The following is a 20,424-nucleotide window of genomic DNA, read 5'->3' as shown; positions in this document are numbered from 1 at the left end:
TACTTCTAATAACAAAAATACATGTAAAATTAGAACTTTGTCATTTCCAAAAAGTAAGCTGCCTTTATTAAACAGAGTCCTGGTTTATAGTTTTTCATCTGTGAAAATATGTTAAAGCCATTATAAAACTTACATTTTTATTTTAAAAGAATGAGCTTAAAACTTCTTGTCCCGCTGCTGGACATACCACTGCTTTCGCTGCTTTCGGTTCTCCAACTCTGTGAGAAGTGCCTGTCTGTAAGCTTCATAGGTTTTAACAATCTGTTCCAGTTCTTTCATGAAGAGCAACTTCAGCATTCCCTGGTATGTGTCCAGGTCAGCCAGCTGGAAGAGTTCCCACTTCAGAATGTGGTCGTATCTGTTTTAAAACACAAACACACGTATGTTCAAAATCCACCCAATGATCTGTTTTAATACTTTTCACCTTTATAGTAACTTAACAAAGTATAAATTCTAATTAAAAATAACTGAGTGATTAATCAATTAATTAAGAGTATTAATTCTTTTATGTAAATAGTATAGTATTTTTTAGAAAAAGGTGAAAACTGCTCATATTTAAATTTTAAAAATACCCCTTTGTTTTCATCTGATGTATTAATAGACAACTACCAACACAAATTTCAAATCAACAATTCTAAAGTTTTCAAGTATATTCTATACTAGTTGTCAGTTAATCCAACGATAAATGTCAAGAATTACGAATACTTGCAATCACGTCACGTTGTGCTTGTAAATAACCATGTTAAAAAATGGGCAAAAAAATTAAAAAAAATTTTAAATGGGCAAAGTCATCTGTGCTGACAGATATTTTTGAGTTGAAAAGCTGTTCATTCAAGCCAAAGGGGAACTAAATGGAATAGGGCCAAGTTTTCCTGTGGCTGAAATACATAGTTACTTCAAAAACAAAACCTCAGGCAGAAAAGAAAGAATAAGGTCTTTCCAAATCAGAGAACAGGTAGACTGTAGAAGACGCCACAATGTGGGAAAGGACCCACACAACGTGTCACACACTGAAAAGTTAAGTCTGCAATCAGCAACTTAAACTATGATTTTAAAGCGGTCTGAAGAATGCACTCTAATCCCATTTTCTCAGTTTACAGAGGAAAAATCAAAACCAAAAAAAGCAAAGTATTCAGTGGTTAAAAGTTCAGCATGGCAGAGAACTAAGGTCCAAGATGTTTCAGAGACTATACAAAGATCTTGAAGTATAGCAAGGATGTCCCTATATATTTCTCAAATCATACAGCAGATATATTAGGAAGCTTTGGCTGTGAATTCTGAATTTGTTTTCAATAATTGTTATAACGCTTTCTACCCCATGCTCCTGTGCTGTATAGTAATTCATTTACCATTTTCCAAAAGGATCATCTAATATAAAAACAAACAAACAAAAGATTCCTTAAAAGGGAAACAGGAAACACACTAAGCAGCTAATATGAGCCATGTACTATGTTATGTTTTTCCAGGGCCACTAGGAACACAATGCAAAACCAATAAGTAAACATATTTGCTTGGACCCCCAATTTTACCCGTTTAATTACTTAATGAGAACTCCAATTTACTAACAGCAAGTTTCATGTCCTCAGTGGTGGATGACTCCCAACAGTTTGCTAATGCAAACTCAAAAGGAACGTTCAAGATATGGTCACCGAGCACCAATAAAGACATCACTATGTTTCCTCGAGTCTATGTCACCCGTGTCCCTATTTCTCTGCCTGTTAACATTTAGATCCTTTTAAGTTCCTTGCACTGAAAGTACAATTTCTACATCCTTATCCTTTTCCAGTTTACAATTTGGACACAATGAAATAAAAAATTTAGTGGCCATCAAGTAGGGATTTAAAAGTTAACTTCTTTAAAACGGATGGACAATTCCTAACCAAACAATTTTAATCTCCCAGACTCTGAATTCCATGGCTAAGGGGCCTTTCAGCCATGTCTACTAGTTAATGAGGCTTATATTTCTACCAGATGAACAATGAGAATGTTCAACTCATTGTCGTCTGGGTGCTTTCAATCAAGGATCTTTAAGGGAGAAGGAGCAGCTGATAAATAACATACTTATTTGCAGGACAATGGCTATCAATCTTTACTTGTAGTCGAGTTTCAAGAAAGGTGTCTGTGGGGGGCTTTAAGCATATCTTTTTGATAAGTAACTGATTCTCTATTATCTAAAATATAGCTAGCAGCTCACACTTTTTGGACAGGACAGTATTAACTATTTCCATGCTCTCCACATACATAACTTATGATTAACTAAAAAGCAACAGGTTTCGTATTTCTGGCTTAAGTTTTTAAACAGTAAAGACGTGTTTGCTCATCTTTTTCAATCTAGCTCATTTTGGGGGCTTTGATCTCCCAGATGCAACTAAGTTCCATCTTCCAATAATATTAAGCTGCTAGTTTGCATTTATTCCACAGTTAGCTCATAGCACCACAGAGTTAAAAAGAATTATAGTTTTAGGAGTCTGTTTCTTAAGAAATCAGAAGTTCCTCTTGTTCATGTACGCCTAATCTTATGCACGGCAAATATACACTGATATTAAGATGTCAAAAATAAAATAATAAAAAAAGAGAAATCTGAATTTCCAATTAAGCACTTTCTCCCTCAAAAAAAAAAGCTTGTTATTTCTTTTTAGCACTGAATGTAGTGCAGAAATCAGGAGAAAGACGAGGCTTTCTAATTCTATAAAGATTCACAGCCTAGGAAACCTGTAATGGGGTAGCTACTAGTCCGCATCAACTTGCTAATGGTTTTGGTTTCATAGAGTAGAAATAAAATTAAAAGAATAACCCTCCTCTATCTTACCAACTCACAGAAATCAACATTAATAACAGTTGGGCATATTCTTCAACTTATAGGAAAACAAACATACATAAATTTGGTCCAGGGAAGGTATAAAGAAGTGTGGATAGCACCAAGCAATTTGTGATTGGCTGGTTAGCACCCAAATTGTGATATACTTTCTTCAAATAAAATATTACTTTCTTCTTGTTGTTAGCTGCCATGAGTTAGCGCTGACACATGATGGCCTTGTGTAGAACAGAAGGAAATATTGCCTGGTCCTGGGCTGTCTTCACAATTGTCCCTACACTTGTGGCTATTGTGCCAACCCATCTCATTAAGGATTTCTCCCTTCACACTGACCCTCTGCCTTACCAGCCATGCTATCCTTTATTAAGAGAGAAACATGGCATTGTTTGGGTTAAATAACCCAGAAACTCCATTCAGTCATCCTTTCTCCCCTCAACAAAACTGTCGGCTGTAAATTCACTTACTTCACAGGAGCTCGAGCGTACACCTGAAGCCAGTCAGGAATTTCCGCAGTATGATATGGATTTGCAGGTACCAGAAGGGATTGATTCCTTTCCGTTTGCTGTGGCTGGTATGTCACAGGAGGCGGCTGATCATACCGAGGTACACTAGAAAGAAAGGATTGACATTCACTAAGCAAAAGAAGAAATTATAAAGAATTATAAAGAGCTTGTTTCAATATGCCTCCTGTCCCAACCAACTCCTTTCCACTACCTAAAGACAACTTCTAGGATATTATGCTTTCTCTTTAACCATCCTACATTACTGTTAGGTGGCCTGGATTCTGACTCAGGCTGATCCTATGTACAACAGAACAAAGCACTGCCCAGTCCTGCACCATCCACACCATTATTAAGTTTGAGCCCATTGTGTCAATCCACCTCATTGAGGGTGTTCCTCATTTTCACTGCCCCTCTACTTTACCAATCATTTTATTTGTCGTTGTTAGGTGCCATCGAGTCAGCTCCGACTCAGTGACCCTATGCACCACAGAATGGAACACTGCACGGTCCTGTGCCATACTACGTCTGAGCCTATTGATGCAACCACTGTGTCAATCCATCTCAGAGAGGGCCTTCCTCTTTTTTGCTGCCCTTACACTTACCCAATGTGATGTTCTTCTCCAGGGGCTGGTCTCTCCTGGTAACAGGTCCAAAGTATGTAAGAAGTCTTGCTATCCTTGCCTCTAAGGAGCACTCTGGTCTTACATTTTCCAACACAGATCAGTTTGTCCTGTTAGCAGTCCATGGTACTTTCAATATTCTCCCCCAGCACAATTCAAATGGATTCTTCTATAGTCTTCCTTATTCAAAGTCCAAATCCTTGATCTTCATCAGCAAGTGTTTCAAGTTTCAAGTTCTCCTACCAGCAAGCAAGGTTGTGTCATCTGCATTCTGCAGGTTAAGCCTTTGTTCATTCCTGATGCCACATTCTCTTTCATTCGAACCAGCTTCTTGATGATTTGCTCAGCATACGGATTGAACAAGTATGGCGAGAGGATACAACCCTGACACACCCCTTCCTGATGATAAACCATGCAGCATTCCTTTGTTCTGTTCATAAGCACAAGGAAGTGTTCTGGAATTCCCATTCTTCTCAAAGTTTATCCACATTTTAATATGTTACACAGGTGAATGCCTTTTCATAGTCAATGAAACACAAGTAAACATCTTTCTGGTATTCTCTGCTTTGAGCCAAGATCCATCTGACATCAGCAATGATATACCTTGTTTCACATCCTCTTCTGAATCTAGCCTGAACTTCTGCCAGGATGATCTTCACCAAAATTATACTTGTGTGCCATATCAATGATATCCTTCTAGTTAGAACATTCTTGTGGGTCACCTTCTTTTGGAATGGACACAAATATGGATCTCTTCCAGTCAGCTAGCCAAGGAGCTGTCTTCCAAACTTCCTGAAATACATGAGTGATTGCTTCCAGTGCTGCTTCAGATTGCTGAAGCAATCAATTCCTGTAACTTTATTTTTGGCTAATTCATTCAATGCAGTTTGAACTTCAACTTCTTCCATCAGCAACACTGGTTCTTGCTCACATGCTACCTCCTGGTAGGGTGGAATACTGACTAGTTATTTTTAGTACATATTCAATATTTTGCCCATAGAACCCTTCAACATTGCAACTCATGGCTTGAATTTTTTTCTTAAGTTTTTTTCCATATGCTGAGCAGGTTCAGAATTCCCTTTTGGTTTTCTAACTCAAGGTCCTTGCACATTTTGTTATAATATTTGGCTTTGTCTTCCTGAGCTGCCCTTTGAAATTTCTATTCAGCTTGAGTTCATCCTTTCTTCCATTTATTTAGATACTCTACAATGAAGAGCCAGTTTCACTCTCTTCTGACACCCACTTTGATTTTTTCTTTCTTTCCTGTCTTTTTACTTTCTTCATGAATGAAGGTCTTGATGTCCTCCTACAGCTCATCAGTTCTCCTGTCATTAGTATTGAATGCATCAAATCTGTTCATGAGATGTTCTTTAAATTCAGGTGGGATAGCCTCAGTTCACATTTTGGCATTTGGGGGCTTTTCATTTTCTTCAACTTTATGCTGAACTTACATATGAGCCGTTGATGGTCTGTTCCACAGTTGGCCCCTGGTCTGGTTTTAGCTGCTGATACTGAGCTTCTCCATCGTGTTTTCTCACAGATGCAATTTGACTTCTGTTGTATTTCATCTGTAAAAGTTCAAGTGTACAGTTGCCTTTTGTGTTGTTGAAAAAAGGTATTTGATATGAACAAGCTGGTTTTGCTCATTTCTATCACCAGATCCCTATTTTGCAACAAATATTCCTCTGTTTCTAACTTTTGCATTCTAATCACCAAGAACTATCAATGAATCTTGATTTCATGTTTGATCAATTTCACACTTACGTCGCTGGTGGAATTCTTCAGTTTCTTCATCACTAGCTTTTACGGTTGGTGCATAAATGTGGGTAACAGTTGTATTGACTGGATTTCCTTGAAGGCGGATGGATATAAGCCTATCACAAATAACATTGTACTTCATGATGTATTTAGCAAGATCTTTTCTGACAATGAATGCCATACCATTCCTCTTGATTGTGTTGTGCTCAGCATAGTAAACCATATGATTTTTTTTGTCAAAATGGCCAATACCAGTTCATTTCAGCTCACTAATACCTAGTATATCAATATCCACGCATTCCATTTCATTTTTGGTCAGTTCCAATTTCCCTAAATTCATACTTCACACCTTCCCCAAGTTCGGATGACTAGAAGATTTTCTGCAGCTGTGTCTCTTTACCTTGAGTTGTGTCCCATCAGCAAATGACGGTCCTGAAGGCTCCACTCCCCCGCATGCTTGACCAACTTATGTCTCCATGGTTAACTCCTCTCCAAGAAATAAGCTCCTCTTCAGTCACCTTTCAAGTGCCCCAGCACTGTCTCTGACAATGTTCTGCTTCCTTTGCTTAGAACGCCAGTATTGGACAATGCTTCAAAGCTATGCATAAGGGTTTCAGTGGCTTCTTCCTCCAGAGTGAGGAATTGAATCCTTTGTTTCTATTCTTAATCTGAAAGCTGTGCTGAAACCTGTTCACTTTGAGTGACCCTGCTAGCATTTAAAATACCAGTGACATTTTTCCAGCATCACAGAAACACAAAAGTCGCCACAGTATGACAAACTGACCGACAAGTGGTGAAACCATTCTATAAGGAAGTAAAATACACCTCCCTCTTGGAAACCGGTTAAAGTCCATAATGATGAGCATAAACCTAAGCTCAACCTTTACATACTACATGAGAGCGCCTCTAGTTGGTAGTTTTCTGTTCACACACGGTTTCAAAGGAGACTGTAAAAAAGTTGTGTCATTTTGACCACAAAAGCTTAAAATCACTATTAGAAAAACTTCAGTTAATAACTAGCAATTAGGTACCACTATATAAATAAGCAAAAAAAAAGTCATTTTACTTGCCTGTTTAGACTGAAAGGAGGGTGGGGAAAGGCAGCACAGTATGGTTGAGCATTGCGCTTTAAATATATTGATTATAAAATTTCCTTTTGGCCCCATTAAGAGATCAAACAGAAGTTAGCACCGATTCTAAAACCACGCTCCCTGCCATGGGGTCAATTCTGACCCATAATGGCCCTGGAGGACAGAGGAGTGCTGCCCCACAGGGGTTTCCAAGGCTGGAAATCTTCACAGAGCCCACTGCCACAGCTTTCTCCTGCAGCTTGGCTGGTGGGTTCAAGCTGCGGCCTTCGGATTGGCAGCAGGGTGGTCAATCAGCAGCTTGAACCCTATTTGATTAGTAAAATAGGAATGATAAATTCATGTCACAGATGGGTTTTGAGAAATGAGCTAATGTAAGCCCAAGAATTTTATATAAGTGGGATAATATAGACACTCATGTAGCTATTAATACGGATTCCTTTAGAGCAGATTAGAACTTACTCAAAAGGACTTCCTTGATCGCTTAACTAGGGAAGAATTGAGACTATAATCCTTTCAAGACTAAGTTATCTTGGAGTATTTTGTTGAATCCATGTTTTTGGTAATGGAAGGCATTTTGAACGAAAGAAATTATGTTTTGGATTTTAATACTTTTGATTTCATTAGTGGGACACAAATGTCCCAATCAGCCTCTTGAGTTGGAGTTGGCGGGATAAAGTCCATTTCTTAAGCTTCACATAACTATACAGGTCCCCTACCGATGGCAGTATGTACTGCAAATGGGATAACACCTTCCCACCAAAGGTAGAAAATGTAGGTGGGTACTATATGTCCCATGGGTCAGACAGGGTTATGGTCATATAGGCCTAATTTTTAAACTCAGTTTGGTCACTTACCACTTGTATGCATGTTGGTAAAAAATGTTTGACTTTATGTAAGCCTCAGTATTTTGATTAGTAAAATAGGAATGATAGATTCATGTCACAGATGGGTTTTGAGAAATGAGCTAATGTAAGCCCAAGAATTTTATATAAGTGGGATAATATAGACACTCATGTAGCTATTAATACTACACAGGGAAGCTTAGGAAAGATGATGCAAATTAACAAACAGAAAATTCCTTGTAAACTGTAAAAATTCTTTCATAATGTAAGATTAAGAATGATGAACAAAACTTAAATTCAATGTACTCTCAAATTTGATTGTCTGGATCATGAAGACCTCAGCCACCTGGGATAGAAAACCTTCTATACAGATTTCTCTTAAAGAAATGACAACGTCAATGGTTCAGTAAACACTGAGTGCCACAAAATAGAATTATTCAGAATGGAAAATTATTTAAAAGGAATTTTAAAGTTGATTCAGCAGATACAAGTCTATAAGATGATCAAAACAGCACAACAAAATAAATCTGAGTTTTTTAGGTGACAGAATATTAAAATATACTTTCATGATGATTACAATGGTTCGAAAAACTACAACTTGTATGACTAAAGATCTATATTATGACAAATGAGAATATGCAACACCTATCAATATGCTGAAAATATTCATATTTTATCCATTTTAATCTATGGTTTGTTTCTTGAATCTAAATGAAACACTAGCTATATCACATTGAGCTGGCCCACTTTGTTCACTCCAATTTCTGCTTTCTTACCTGGCAACAGGAAGAAACAGAACATAAACTCAGGGTTGGAACTGAATAAAAATAGTAAGATGTGGTAATTCAAAAGTATATTTTGATCTACCAGAAGGTAGGTCTGAATCAATAATAAGAATTTAAATGTTTACATGAAAGTGTTTTATTTAAATTTTGGGGTATCTAGATATCTACAGTAAAATATTCTGGCATATTAAAGAATCTGATTATAGAACAATAATCTTGCTATTGAGGTTTTTCTTAAAGAGAAAGGCTTTTTTTTTTTTAATTACTAAAGTCATACACTACTAAGTATAAGTCCAGAGGAAATGTCATAAACGGAACAGTGAGATTTTCAAACCTCAAGCTGCAAGATACTTTTCTTATTGCTAAAAATATCTGAGTCCAAAGTTTCACATTGGAGAGTCAAACAGTTGAAAATAAAATGCATACTCTACCTAGGAGCACAGGGATGCCTGTATTGAGCCTTCTTATTTATATGATCTACATAATAGGTTCCAAATTCTGTTGACTCAACTCGCTCCCATCCTGGGGGAAGCCCCTCACGCTCAAGAGGGTGGCTCCAGTGAGTTGTATTTGTGTTATGATCTATGTAATATTTTCTTCCTCTCATAGTCCAATCCACAGACCAGCCAGGAGGAAGGGGTAAATCTTCAGAACCATGGCTAGTTAAATTTCCCAAAGATGTAGCAGCAACTCTCCCAATGCCTAAGGAGAAAACAAAAACAACAACAACATAAAGAAATATGCCATTATGAACGAAGCACAGGCCATGATATAATTATCTAACGATAAAAGAGAACAGACCTAGTATTTGAAATGTACACTTTCCATTTTGGTTGCTGCCTCTGACACCAGTACAATAGTTAATACTACAAAGCTACTTAAATATGTATACTGCTATAGGAAAAGAAAATGTCACCTCTTTCTGCTGAGATTCGACATTTCATCTAAAAAACAAGCATGTAAAATCACTCAGGTGTAAAAAGTAAAGTAAAATCACTCCAGGTTTATAATGTCCTAAAAAATAATGTAGCTATACTCTAGAACTATTAAGTGAGTTTCTTAAGGTAGTAGGGTACAAGGTCAAACACAAAAATTAAAGTATATACTAATAGTCAATAACTAGACACATGAATTATTGAGATAATGCCATTTTAAAATGACTACTGCCATGGGGTTGATTCTGATTCACAGAAACTCTATTTAGGGTTTCCAAGGCTGAAAATCTTTATGGGAGCAGACAGCTTGATCTTTCTGCCCTGGGTCAGCTCATGGTTTTGAACTGCTGATCTGTCGTTGGCAGTCTCATGCTTACCTGCCAGTACCACCAGGGCTGCCACTTATAAGAGCTCCAAAATATAACAGGCAGGATGTTTGCTCAAACTATAAAATACTGATGAAATGAAAAATGACCCTTCTTGTTAATGGATTGGGATATTTAACGTAGTTGTTAATTCTCCTCAAAATGATCTTCAAGCATAATGTAAATCCAATCAAGATCCCAGCAGGATCTTCTGTAGATACAGGCACGTATTGACAAGAAGTGAAGCATTTGGCTGCTGTCAAACTGGCAATGGGGCGTTTTCTGGATTTCCTCTGACTTCCCAAGAGGGAAAGAAAATCAAGCCCAGCATAAGCCCCAGGTCAATTCCTGTGAGGCAGAGGGAATGCCTCCACCTTCCACCAACCCTACCAATCCCGACACCAACGACCTCCCCATAGCACTCTCAACTTCTCTGCTGGGTTTGATAATTCATTGCAGTGGCTACAAAGAACTCACAGATCACACTCAAGATTATGGGGTTATTAGAGAAGTTTACAGGTTATGATTTGGGATCAGAAATATTCAGGATACCGACCTTTGGTCCAGAGCACCTCTTCTCAGCCTGCCTGCAGGTACACCCCTCTAGTCCCTTGGCCTCTGCCCCGCTTGAGCAGGTGTTACAAAGCTCTTTTAGCATGGCCAATAGATGTCCACAGGGCATCCACCCAGCCACAAGCATCAGCCCAAAGGCATTCAGCTCTAGCTCTGTGGGCCAACAAACCTAGCACCTCTAATTAAGTGCCTGTAGGTACCCTAATCCTCCATCGAGCCTCCTGCCTGAAGTCACTCAGCTTCACTTGCTCTGTGGGCTTGGAAGTCTGTCAGTCTGTCTCCTGCCCTTGGCGATGCTGCCTCTGTAACTACCACTTCTCCACTATATCCCGCATTATCTCTAATGCCATAACTCTCCGTCTCCTGGATCAAGGAGCTTCATTCAGCACACAGGGATCTTGGGTTGCACTCCTGGCTCTTCTTCTGGGTGGTAGTGAGATCCCCTGTTCCTAAATCTGAGATGATTCACTTTGTGATCAATAAGACAGCAAAAGTAACCAATCCCCACAGTGGAGTTGCATGCACCCTATTCCCATGGTCCCGCCCAGTCATTTGTTGGGTGTCACAAGAGCTATGGCTAGAAAATTCACGGCACCATAGCTGCTAACCAAAAGGCTGACATTGAAACCTTTTGAACCAATGGTTCCTTGAGAGAAACGACTGCCAATTTTTTCCTGTAAAAATTCCAACCTAAGAAACCAGTTCTACTCTGGCTTACATGGTCATTATGAGTCAGAATTAACTAAAGAGCACACACCAATAAAAACATAGACAAGAAAACTCTGAAATGCATCAAAAAAGGCAAAGGCACTAAAAAAGCCAAAACAATATTGAAAAAGATTAGAACGTTCATACTATCTTATTTTAAAATGTACTATAACATACAGGCTTTCAGGGGCTAGTTCCTCTGAAGAGCACTGATAAAACTGTTGAAATGACAAATACTGTGTTACACGTGGGGCTTTAAATGGTGGGTCTATGATGGAATAGGGCAGAAGATAAATAAACCTGTAGGTATTTGTATCTATTTTTATAAAATATAGCAAGAAAACAAAAAAGGGTAGCTTAAGCAACTCTAAGGAGCCTTGGTGGCACTGTGGATTAAGCTGCTAGCCACAAGTTGGTGCTTCAAATTTAGCAGCTGTTCCTTGGGGGAAAAAAATAGGCTGCCTAACTCCATAAAGATTGAAACCCTATAGTGGGTTGCTGTGAGTTACTCCCATGGTGCTGTCAGGTTGGACTGCTAATTTCAAGGTCAGTAGCTCAAATCCACCAACCACTCCACAGGAGAAAGATGAGGCTATCTATTCTCGTAAAGATTAATAGCCTCTTAAGTCCTACATAGAGTTGCAATAGACTTAATGGCAGTGAATTTGGTTTGGTTTTGGTAGGCCATTTTATAATGAGAAGGCTTCAAAAAAGGTTGTAGAAAAATGGAATTAAAAGATAATGAAAAGTATTCACAAACTCTCTCTGGCACTCTTCCATTTAAAGGGAAGCTATCAACAGCAAACCAATACACTAAAGCAGCACATGGCAAACAATCTCAAAATCACATTGTCTCAGCCTGCAATGACCCGCAAGACATCTATCACCGAGACCTGGTAAAGTAGTGGTTTACACACTGGGCTGCTAACCTCAAGGTAAGCAATTCGAACCCACCAGGAAACAGATGCACCACAGGAAAAAGATGAAACTTTCTAGTTTCAGAAACTCCGTCTTATTAGGTCACTGTGAGTCAGAATTGACTCAACAGCAGTTAGTCAATGAGTGAATGGCCGAGTGAATCAAAGAGTAAATCTACTGATCGAGTTAAAAATGTACTACTATCCACACCAGGTACAGCAATGTTTAACAATGCAATAAAACGTTTCAAAAGTATAGTCAGAGCAAAAGAAAATGAAGGAAATCAAAGACACCAGAGACTCCAACCAGCTTAGAGGAATGCCCAAGCCTCTTACACCAAGATACCCTTTGAACTTGGAACTAAATTTGTTTCTGGCAGTTACCTCTCAGTTAAGTAACAGACTGACCTTAACATCTGTGAGTGATGTGCTCCCTTAAGCAATCAACTTTATGAAAGTGAACGGTCAACATTTACCCAAAAGCTAAGAAAGCAGAAGACAGAACAGAAAGAGTGGAAATGAAAATATTGATACATTGTATAAATTGTAACCAATTCATAGAACTATTTCTATATAAATTGTTGAGGGAAAACCTGGCCTACTTTGTAAATTTTCACCCAAAAGTAAAATGTGTGTGTGTGTGTGTGTGTGTGTGTGTGTGTGTGTGAAGTAATTATACTCAATTCAATATGTTCATATGGAGCTATTTTTAAGAATCATGAAGGAGCCCTGGTGGCACAGCAGTAAACGCTCAATTGCTAACAGAAAGGTTGGTGGCTCAAACCCACCTCACGGAGCTTCCAAGGAAGAAAGCCCTGGAGGCCTGCTCCTATAAAGATCACTGCATAAGGAATCCTGAGCGGCAGTCTGAACCCCGACACATAGGGTGACTGAGTTGGGATAAATCTGACAGCTCACAACAACAGCAGCAGCAAGATTTTGGCTGGATGGAGGTCCCTAAGAAAGCCCTAACTGCCATTAATAGATAAAACTAGCTACCAATTCTGAACTGAATCAGTAAAGAAATTGAGGATTCCAGTTTCTGGGCTTCGGGGAAAATTTTTTCCCCATAATTTCAATTAATCTCAGAAAAGAATGAGTGGCATCCATAAATAATCCTTAAAACAACTCCCATTTGCAGGAATTTTAACTGCAAATTTAACTGCACAAACAATATCCTTTAATAGAAAGTAAAACAGTCATAAACTAAATTCCATTTTCTTTTAAAGTCCCTTCAAACATGATTTCCAAAAGATACAAATAAAGTGTTATTTTGCCTTTCTACCAAGCTGTCATGATATGTCCTCGAATAATTTAATCTCCTACAATATGAAGTCTATGAGTTGTCCCTACAGACTAAGATTTTTAAAATTCTTATTTTCTAATTTTATAGTACCTACAGAGAATAAAATGATATCTGGAACTCTAATGAAATTTCATAACTTTATCCATAGCAATCGATACTAAACATTGCATGGCTGATAGATCTATATATTGAACCAAACCAATTGTCTTTCCTCTTCTGTGCAAAATATATGTTTATATCTTCAATGATTAACACTTCATAATAAGATCATCCTGTTAAATAAATATTTATTCATTGACTAAAGTAAGAACAAATCCAGTATATTTTTGTGAAGCCTGATACCATCAGTTGGATCTTTACAAGTTGATTTTTTTGTCTTAAAATATAAAAATGTGTAAGTGCAAAACAAAGGGACTCAATCTGCGTTGAGCATACAAGCTAAAGATTTCTTGTTAACAGCAGGATTCCTTCCTTTGGCACACACAGTAAGTGCTGCACTGGTATGTTGGCCAAAAATGTGAAAGATCAAATTTCACACACAGAATTTGGTGGGCTCTAAGCCCTTTCTGATATAGTCATGCCTCTGAAGGAATGAACAAAACATGAACAGATATATGCACTCCCATGTTCTTCGCAGGGCTACCCATAAGAGCAAAAAGATGGAAACACCCAAAGTGGCAGTCTGTGGAAGAAGGGATAAACTCTGGTACATACACACTATGGAATATTATGCATCTGAGAAAAGTGATGAACCTGCCAGATTTTGAAGACATTATGCTCGGCAAAGTTAGTCAATCTCATAAAGACGTAACGAGACCACTATTATAAAAGATAATACCATTGTGAGGATGGCACAGGACAGGGGCAGTGTTTCATTCCATCCATAGTGTCGCTATGGGTTGCCATCAACTTGGAGGCAACTAACAAAAATTATAAGAGGAAAAAACAAAAACAAGGAAAGTGGTTTTCACATGAAAAGATGCAGATTTTAAAGGTTGGGGGAGTGGGACAAGGGAGGGGAGGGGAAAAGATGAAGAAGAAAACTACTACAATAGTAAGATAATCCCTCTGATAATCATTTACCTTTATCCTTTTGTTGTGAATTGTTTCTAAAAGAAAATATAAATGAACTTTATTACTAAAACTCACCATTTGGATAGCTTATCTCTGAGCTTTAGAACTGTACAACTGTAGAAATAATCATAATGAAGACTGAAGCTTGCAATTTTCATCCTTTAATTTAACCGCTGATTAAAAAGAACAAGAAAGGCACTCATCCATGCTGACTACAATAGTTCTACATACCTAAAAGGGGCATTGGTAGCCTAGTGGTTACACAATGGGCTGCTAACCCCAAGGTCAGCAGTTCAAAATCACCAGCCACTCCAAGGGAGATAGAGGAGGCTTTCTATTCCTGCAAGCAGTTACCGTCTCAGAAACTCACAGGGCTATTTTTACTGTCTTACAGGGTCGCTGTGTGTCAGAATTGACTGAAAGGCAGTGAGTTTAGTTTTATATGACTAAAACACCTTTCTGCTTCAGTTCCCCAAGGAGCCCTGGTGGGTAGTTCAGTGGGTTACACAATGGGCTGGTGATTCAAATGTGTCAGCAGCTCTGTGGAGGAAAGATGAAGCTTGTCTGCTCCCATAAAGATCTTTACTCTTGAAACTCTAAGGAACAGTTCGACTCAGTCTTATGAGTAGGAATTAACTCAACAGCAGTGAGGCTCCATGTCACCATGGAAGCTCTCTGTGAACTTTCACAAATTGAGCAGCTCCTACTAACTAGTATACAGTATTCCTGGTTTTAAGATGTTAGTGATTCACTGTCTCCTAAACTTGTTTAACAGGAGCCCTGGTGGTGCAGTAGTTAATGTGCTCAACTAACTGAATGTTTGGCAGTTCGAACCCACAGGCTACTCCATGGGAGGGAGATGAGGCAGTCTGCTTCTGTGAAGACTCATAGCATCAGATCCCTATGGGGCAGTTCTATTCTATCCTATTCTGATTACTATGAGTTAGAATTGACTCAACGACTATGGGTTAGGTTTTGTAACTTTCAAGAGTACTGGTGGCATAGTAAGTTACATGTTGAGCTGCCAGCCCACAAGGCTAGCAGTTCAAACTACCAGCCCCTCCGAGGGAGAAAATCAATGCTTTTTCTACTCCTGTAAAGGTTTACCGTCTTGGAACACCAAGAGACATTCTATCCCATCCTATAAAGTTGCCAAAACTGATTCAATGGCAATGAGTCTGATTTTCATGAAATCATTTGTCATTGTGAAATGGGCCCTGCCTTCTGCTTGACTCACATCTAAATCTTACAGCTGGACCATAAAGTTTCACTCCACCTTAAGTCGTATCTCTTCAAACCTGGCAGATCCATACTGTCCTTTGGATTTATACCATGCCTCCTTCTAGTTTTACCATGCTATTCCCAAATTTTCATCCAAAATATATTTCCTCTGCCTCTTGTTAATCTAAAATCCAACCTGGTTTAGTAAGACTGGTGAAATTCAAGAGCATAACACTGTAAGTATTGCTGGCTTCCCAAGAAAATACAGGAAGAGAATCCTATGAACTAAAATGTAACTGAATTTAAACGTATGTATTTAAAATGTTAAAGTCACCTGAAGCATGCCTCCCGTGGTTCTGTGGCATTCTTTGGAAGAGATCGTGGCTGCAGTCATAATATCTGAAGTCTTCATGTACACGATCTCCAACTGGCCGCCTACACAGACCATTGAAAAAATTATCCAGATAGTAGAACCGGGAACTGGAGTCTCCATTTTCAACAGCAAAATTAACTTCTGTTAAAAAAGACTGAGAAGAGCCATAGTCTCCAGGGACATCTGCTAGACTCCTGGCAAGATAAGAGGGTGCAGATAATCTGTTGCTTTCTCTTCTCATTATTTCATGAGGTGTCCTTTGAATTGGAGTTCTAAGAAAACTCTGGTTTCTTGAAACAACTCCATCTCCAGAAGCTGAAAAGGCATTAGGGCTTGAATCTGGAAGACAGATATCGGTTCGTCTTGGAATTGTTGGACCGTGCCGGATGAATGAAGGCATAAGATCTACAATAACAAAACAAAAAAAAGTAAAATGACCATTTCACTAAATACACTCTCCAAAAATAGTTCATTTAGATCTATTACTTCCAAGATTTCAGAAAGCACATTTTTAAATTCCAGTTTAAGATAGTATTTGTGCATTTTAAAATTTAGGATAATTAATATTTTCCCACTCAAATGAGTCTATAATTAGCATAAACATGCTATACTCATGTCAGTTCAGCTAGAATCAAATGTATTCTCCATACCCACATGACTGTGCAGCCGATTCTGCCTCATAGTGACCCTATAGGACAAAGTAGGAGTTCTGACGCTGAAGTCTTTACAGAAGTAGCCTGCCACCTCTCTCTCCTGCCCAGGAACTGGTGGGGATAAGCTGCCAGCCTTTTGGGTTAGCAATCCAGTGATTTAGCCATTGTACCGGCTGGGCTCCTGCCTTCTATATATTACCACAGAATAGAAGAAAATGCTAATACATTTAAATATGAGTGTGTACATGAATTAATGTATAAAGATAGTAAACAACAGTACATAACAAATTAAACAAAGTTATCGGTACAATTTATATAACATTAGAGCCTGCTTTGATTATAAATTGTTAAGAATCCTCCTCCTCCAAGCATGCACAATTTCAAAGATAAAGCATAATATAATGCTATTCCCAAGCATGTCAGAGTGGATTCCTTTAAATAAATATATATATACATTTGCCTTTTCAAGTTATTTTTATACATTTTTTTGTATTGAAAAGAAAAGCATAATTATCACAAATTACACGGGACTAAAGCAGAACTAGAATAATGAATCTCTTCAGCCTGGAAAGCAAATATTCTCAGTAATATTAATATAAGTTCATTCAAGTATTTTATATTTCTTTTTTTATGTATTTTTGTTATCTTTTCAAATGTGATCTCCTAGCACATGATAAGATATTTATATTATTGGCTCAATCTTTCTACTCTTGAAATTGCCTGGAATTAAAACACAGTAATGGAAGGTTTGAAAATGAAAATTAAAATAAAATGATCATGTTTCAAAATGGCATACTATGTTGATTCAGTTAAAAAACACCAAGTTCTGGGTGGATTATGAAGACATTAGCTGGGGGCATGGAAGGAGAGAGAGGGTACAAAAAGGAAGAAAAGATTCCAAATTGGTTGTAGCAATGTTTGCTCAACACTTCTTGACAAGCTAGAACTATTGAATTGTACGATATGTTAACTCTAAGTCAGTAATTCAAACAAAAAAACAAACAAACCTGCAACTATGGCTCCTTTAGGAGCAAGTAATTATGATCCCAAACAGAACATAACAGGAGAATAATGTCCTTTGGGATGGTTAAGAGGCTTCAAAAAGTTTGTGGAAAAATTCCATTATATTTTCACCCCACTTTGCCATGAACTTTTGAAACCCCCATAAGTAGTAGATCTGAATACTTACTGAAAAATAGCTTAGATATTCTCAGAAAGAAAATACTTACAAAACATCAAGGGAATGGGATTTTGTTAGTTCATTTTTATGAGCGGACATTCAAAATACTAACTTTCAGAAGCTATTACTGGGCAGAAACTAATATCAGAATCAGACTCAACACTCGACACAAAAACAAGTTATTTGCTTAAAGGTGAGGCAAATATTTCATAACTTAAAGCAATGTCTAATCCACTTGCAAACTGCAAGTTATCATGTAAGAACTTCACCCAAAATCTAATATGCATAACTGAAAAAAGGTTATTAAAAAGGCTTCTTCAAAGATCAAGGTTCAGATGTACTCCATTAGATCTATTTTTGGTGCTCAATCACACAGTATTACAAGTGAAACACTATAATACGTGTAGGTGCTGAAGTCGTGGTTGTAAGGAAAAAACATGCTCTCTCCCCCCTCCTTTTCTATGTGATCCAGGGAGCACTAGAAACCTTTATGAGCAGTTTTGTCACATACTGAATGAGGTAATATCTGAGCCGCAAGGATAGATAGGGTTACAACTAGCTTTCAAGGAGGAATTTATACAAGCGGCCAGCCCATGGTGAGCCAAAATATAAGCCCCTTGCTTCACAGAGAGCTTCAGAACACAAAAGCACAAATTAATTCTTTAATGGATTCCATTTGAAAATCAGAATCAAATACTTCAACTGAGAAAGGCAGTGGGGTAATAATCTACTAAAATTGAAAAACTTTTTTTTAGTAATTTCCCTAAAATTAGATAGAAATCATTTTACTTAGTTTGCCTTTTTGGGTGGGGTGGGGCGGAGAGGGTTCCTTTGGTAGCGGTATGGCCCAAACGCTTGCTCGGCTGTGGACATGAGGTCAGTGGCTACAACCACCAGCGGCTCCATCAAAACAACAATGAACTCAATGCCATCGAACTGATGCCAACTCATAGCGACCCTATAGGGCACGGTGGACAACTGATCCTGCGGGCTTCAGAGTCTGTAGCTCATATGGGAGCAGAAACGTGGCCTTCTCCCGCGGAGCCGCTGGCGGTTCCAATCGCTCACCTTGCAGTTAGGCGCCCAAGGTGAAACCCCGGCGCCACCACAGCTGTACTAGGCAACCCACAGGGGCAATTCTACTGTTGGGATAGGCTGGACGCTGGTGAGTGTGGTTTTTGGTTTGGGGGGTCTTTATTGGAAGGCAGTCTTAAAAAGTTTCTCTAGCATAAAAAATTCTGCCATCGCATCGATCCCAACTCAAAGCGCCCCTCTTGGGCCGAGTAGAACCGCCCCTGTGGGTTTTCATGACTGTCCATCTTTATGCGGGTACAAAGTCCTGTCTTTCTCTCACAGAGGAAAAAAAAAAAAGTTCAAACTGCTAACCTTTTGGGTTTGGGGGTCTTTATTGGCCGCAGCTAAAAAGAAGTTTCACTAACAGAAAACGCTCTGCCATCGGCTCAATTCAGACTCATCGCGGGCGAACTGTCGCTCTTTGTTATGGTTTGGTGCCCAAGTGGGTCTCGTGGAGACTATCCTGTGCCATCTGTCAAGCCACCTGGTCGCGGGGTTTCGCTGCCTGTCTCCTTTTCCAAACAGGAAGGCCTTTTCCAGGCACCGGTCTCCCGGAGAACACGTCCAAAGCCGTGAGACGTAGTCTCCCATCCCTGTTTCCAGACGTGGCCTCCTGGCCGCCCACGGCACTTTCCTTATTCCTCGCCAGCACCGTAATGCAAGGCCAGCGTCGCGCTTCAATCTTCCCATCCCTCGTCCCCAGTAGAAAGCCTCGCCTTGCTTCTGGGGAACGGTGGGTGATTTTGAACTGCGGAGGTTGGGGTGAGCGGTCCAGTGAGCGACCCAGCACACCACCGGGGCACGGCATAGCGAACACCCGATCGAGACCCCGCAGCTCTGAGACGTCAAAGGGAGCAGCGGTTTGGGGGAGCAGCACGAGGCAACAGCGGACGGTGGGCTTCGCACCTCCGCATCGAACTACTAGTGAAGACCCCCCCCCACCCCGTCCCCCGTGCCCCGGATCGCCCAAGTCCCAGCGCAGGGCGAATGACACCAGCTAGTGTTTGTCAACAGAAAGCACGCCCGGGCGTACCGTGACTGTACGTGGGCAGCGGTGGACGGAGCGTGTCCCCGTCTAATTACTCACCCTCCCAAACGTCGGGGCACCCAGCACCCAAACGAACAATGCCCGGGAGAAGGGGGGGCGTGCTTATTTTCGGGGGGCCGTACAAGGCCAACCAAAATACCAAAACCCTAGCCTAAATGTCTGACTCTTTGTTGTCTTTCCATGAAAGACCACCACACACCCACACCCACACCCACACCCACACACGGCCGACAGCAAAGGGGGCCCGCGGCGGGCCGACACTCACTCCGGAGCAGGGGCGACGTCTCCTTCTTCACATACTTCCCCTGCACCTCGGCCGGCTTGGACCCTTCGTTCTTCGTTTTCTTGCGGGACAGCATCCTCCTCGCCGAGGCCCGAGGCCGCGCCAAGCCGCCTCGCTCCGGCCGGCGCTCCGGGCCCCGGCCGCCTCCGCCGCCACTCCGCCCGGCGCCGCCGCCTCTCCGCAGCCGGGGGTCGCCCGCAAGGACTGCCGCATGTTCGGGGCGCTAAGCGCGCCGGTCGCCGCTCAGCCGCAAGTCGGCTCCTTCCCGGAAGCCCGTCCTCTCCGCCACGCTGCCGGCGG

At 40.0% G+C, this 20,424-nt stretch overlaps 1 protein-coding gene across 1 annotated transcript; it reads right to left on the bottom strand.

Moving 5' to 3' along the window:
* Window positions 1–43: 43 nt before the first annotated feature.
* SAV1 (salvador family WW domain containing protein 1) lies at window positions 44–20,244 on the bottom strand. Its single transcript, XM_004698581.2, has 5 exons — window positions 20,107–20,244; window positions 15,848–16,291; window positions 8,846–9,116; window positions 3,280–3,423; window positions 44–358 (listed from the first exon to the last, which is right to left on the bottom strand). The coding sequence occupies exons 1-5, from the start codon at window positions 20,198–20,200 to the stop codon at window positions 157–159; spliced, it is 1,155 nt and encodes a 384-aa protein (XP_004698638.1). The 5' UTR covers window positions 20,201–20,244; the 3' UTR covers window positions 44–156.
* Between the last annotated feature and the right edge of the window lie 180 nt (window positions 20,245–20,424).

Source organism: Echinops telfairi, unplaced genomic scaffold (genome assembly GCF_000313985.2).
Source record: "Echinops telfairi isolate 266 unplaced genomic scaffold, ASM31398v2 ScPeMD7_18;HRSCAF=68, whole genome shotgun sequence".
NCBI lineage: Eukaryota > Metazoa > Chordata > Mammalia > Afrosoricida > Tenrecidae > Echinops > Echinops telfairi.
The sequence above is the reverse complement of the archived record's forward strand: the minus strand, read 5'-3'. Positions and strand labels throughout refer to the sequence as shown.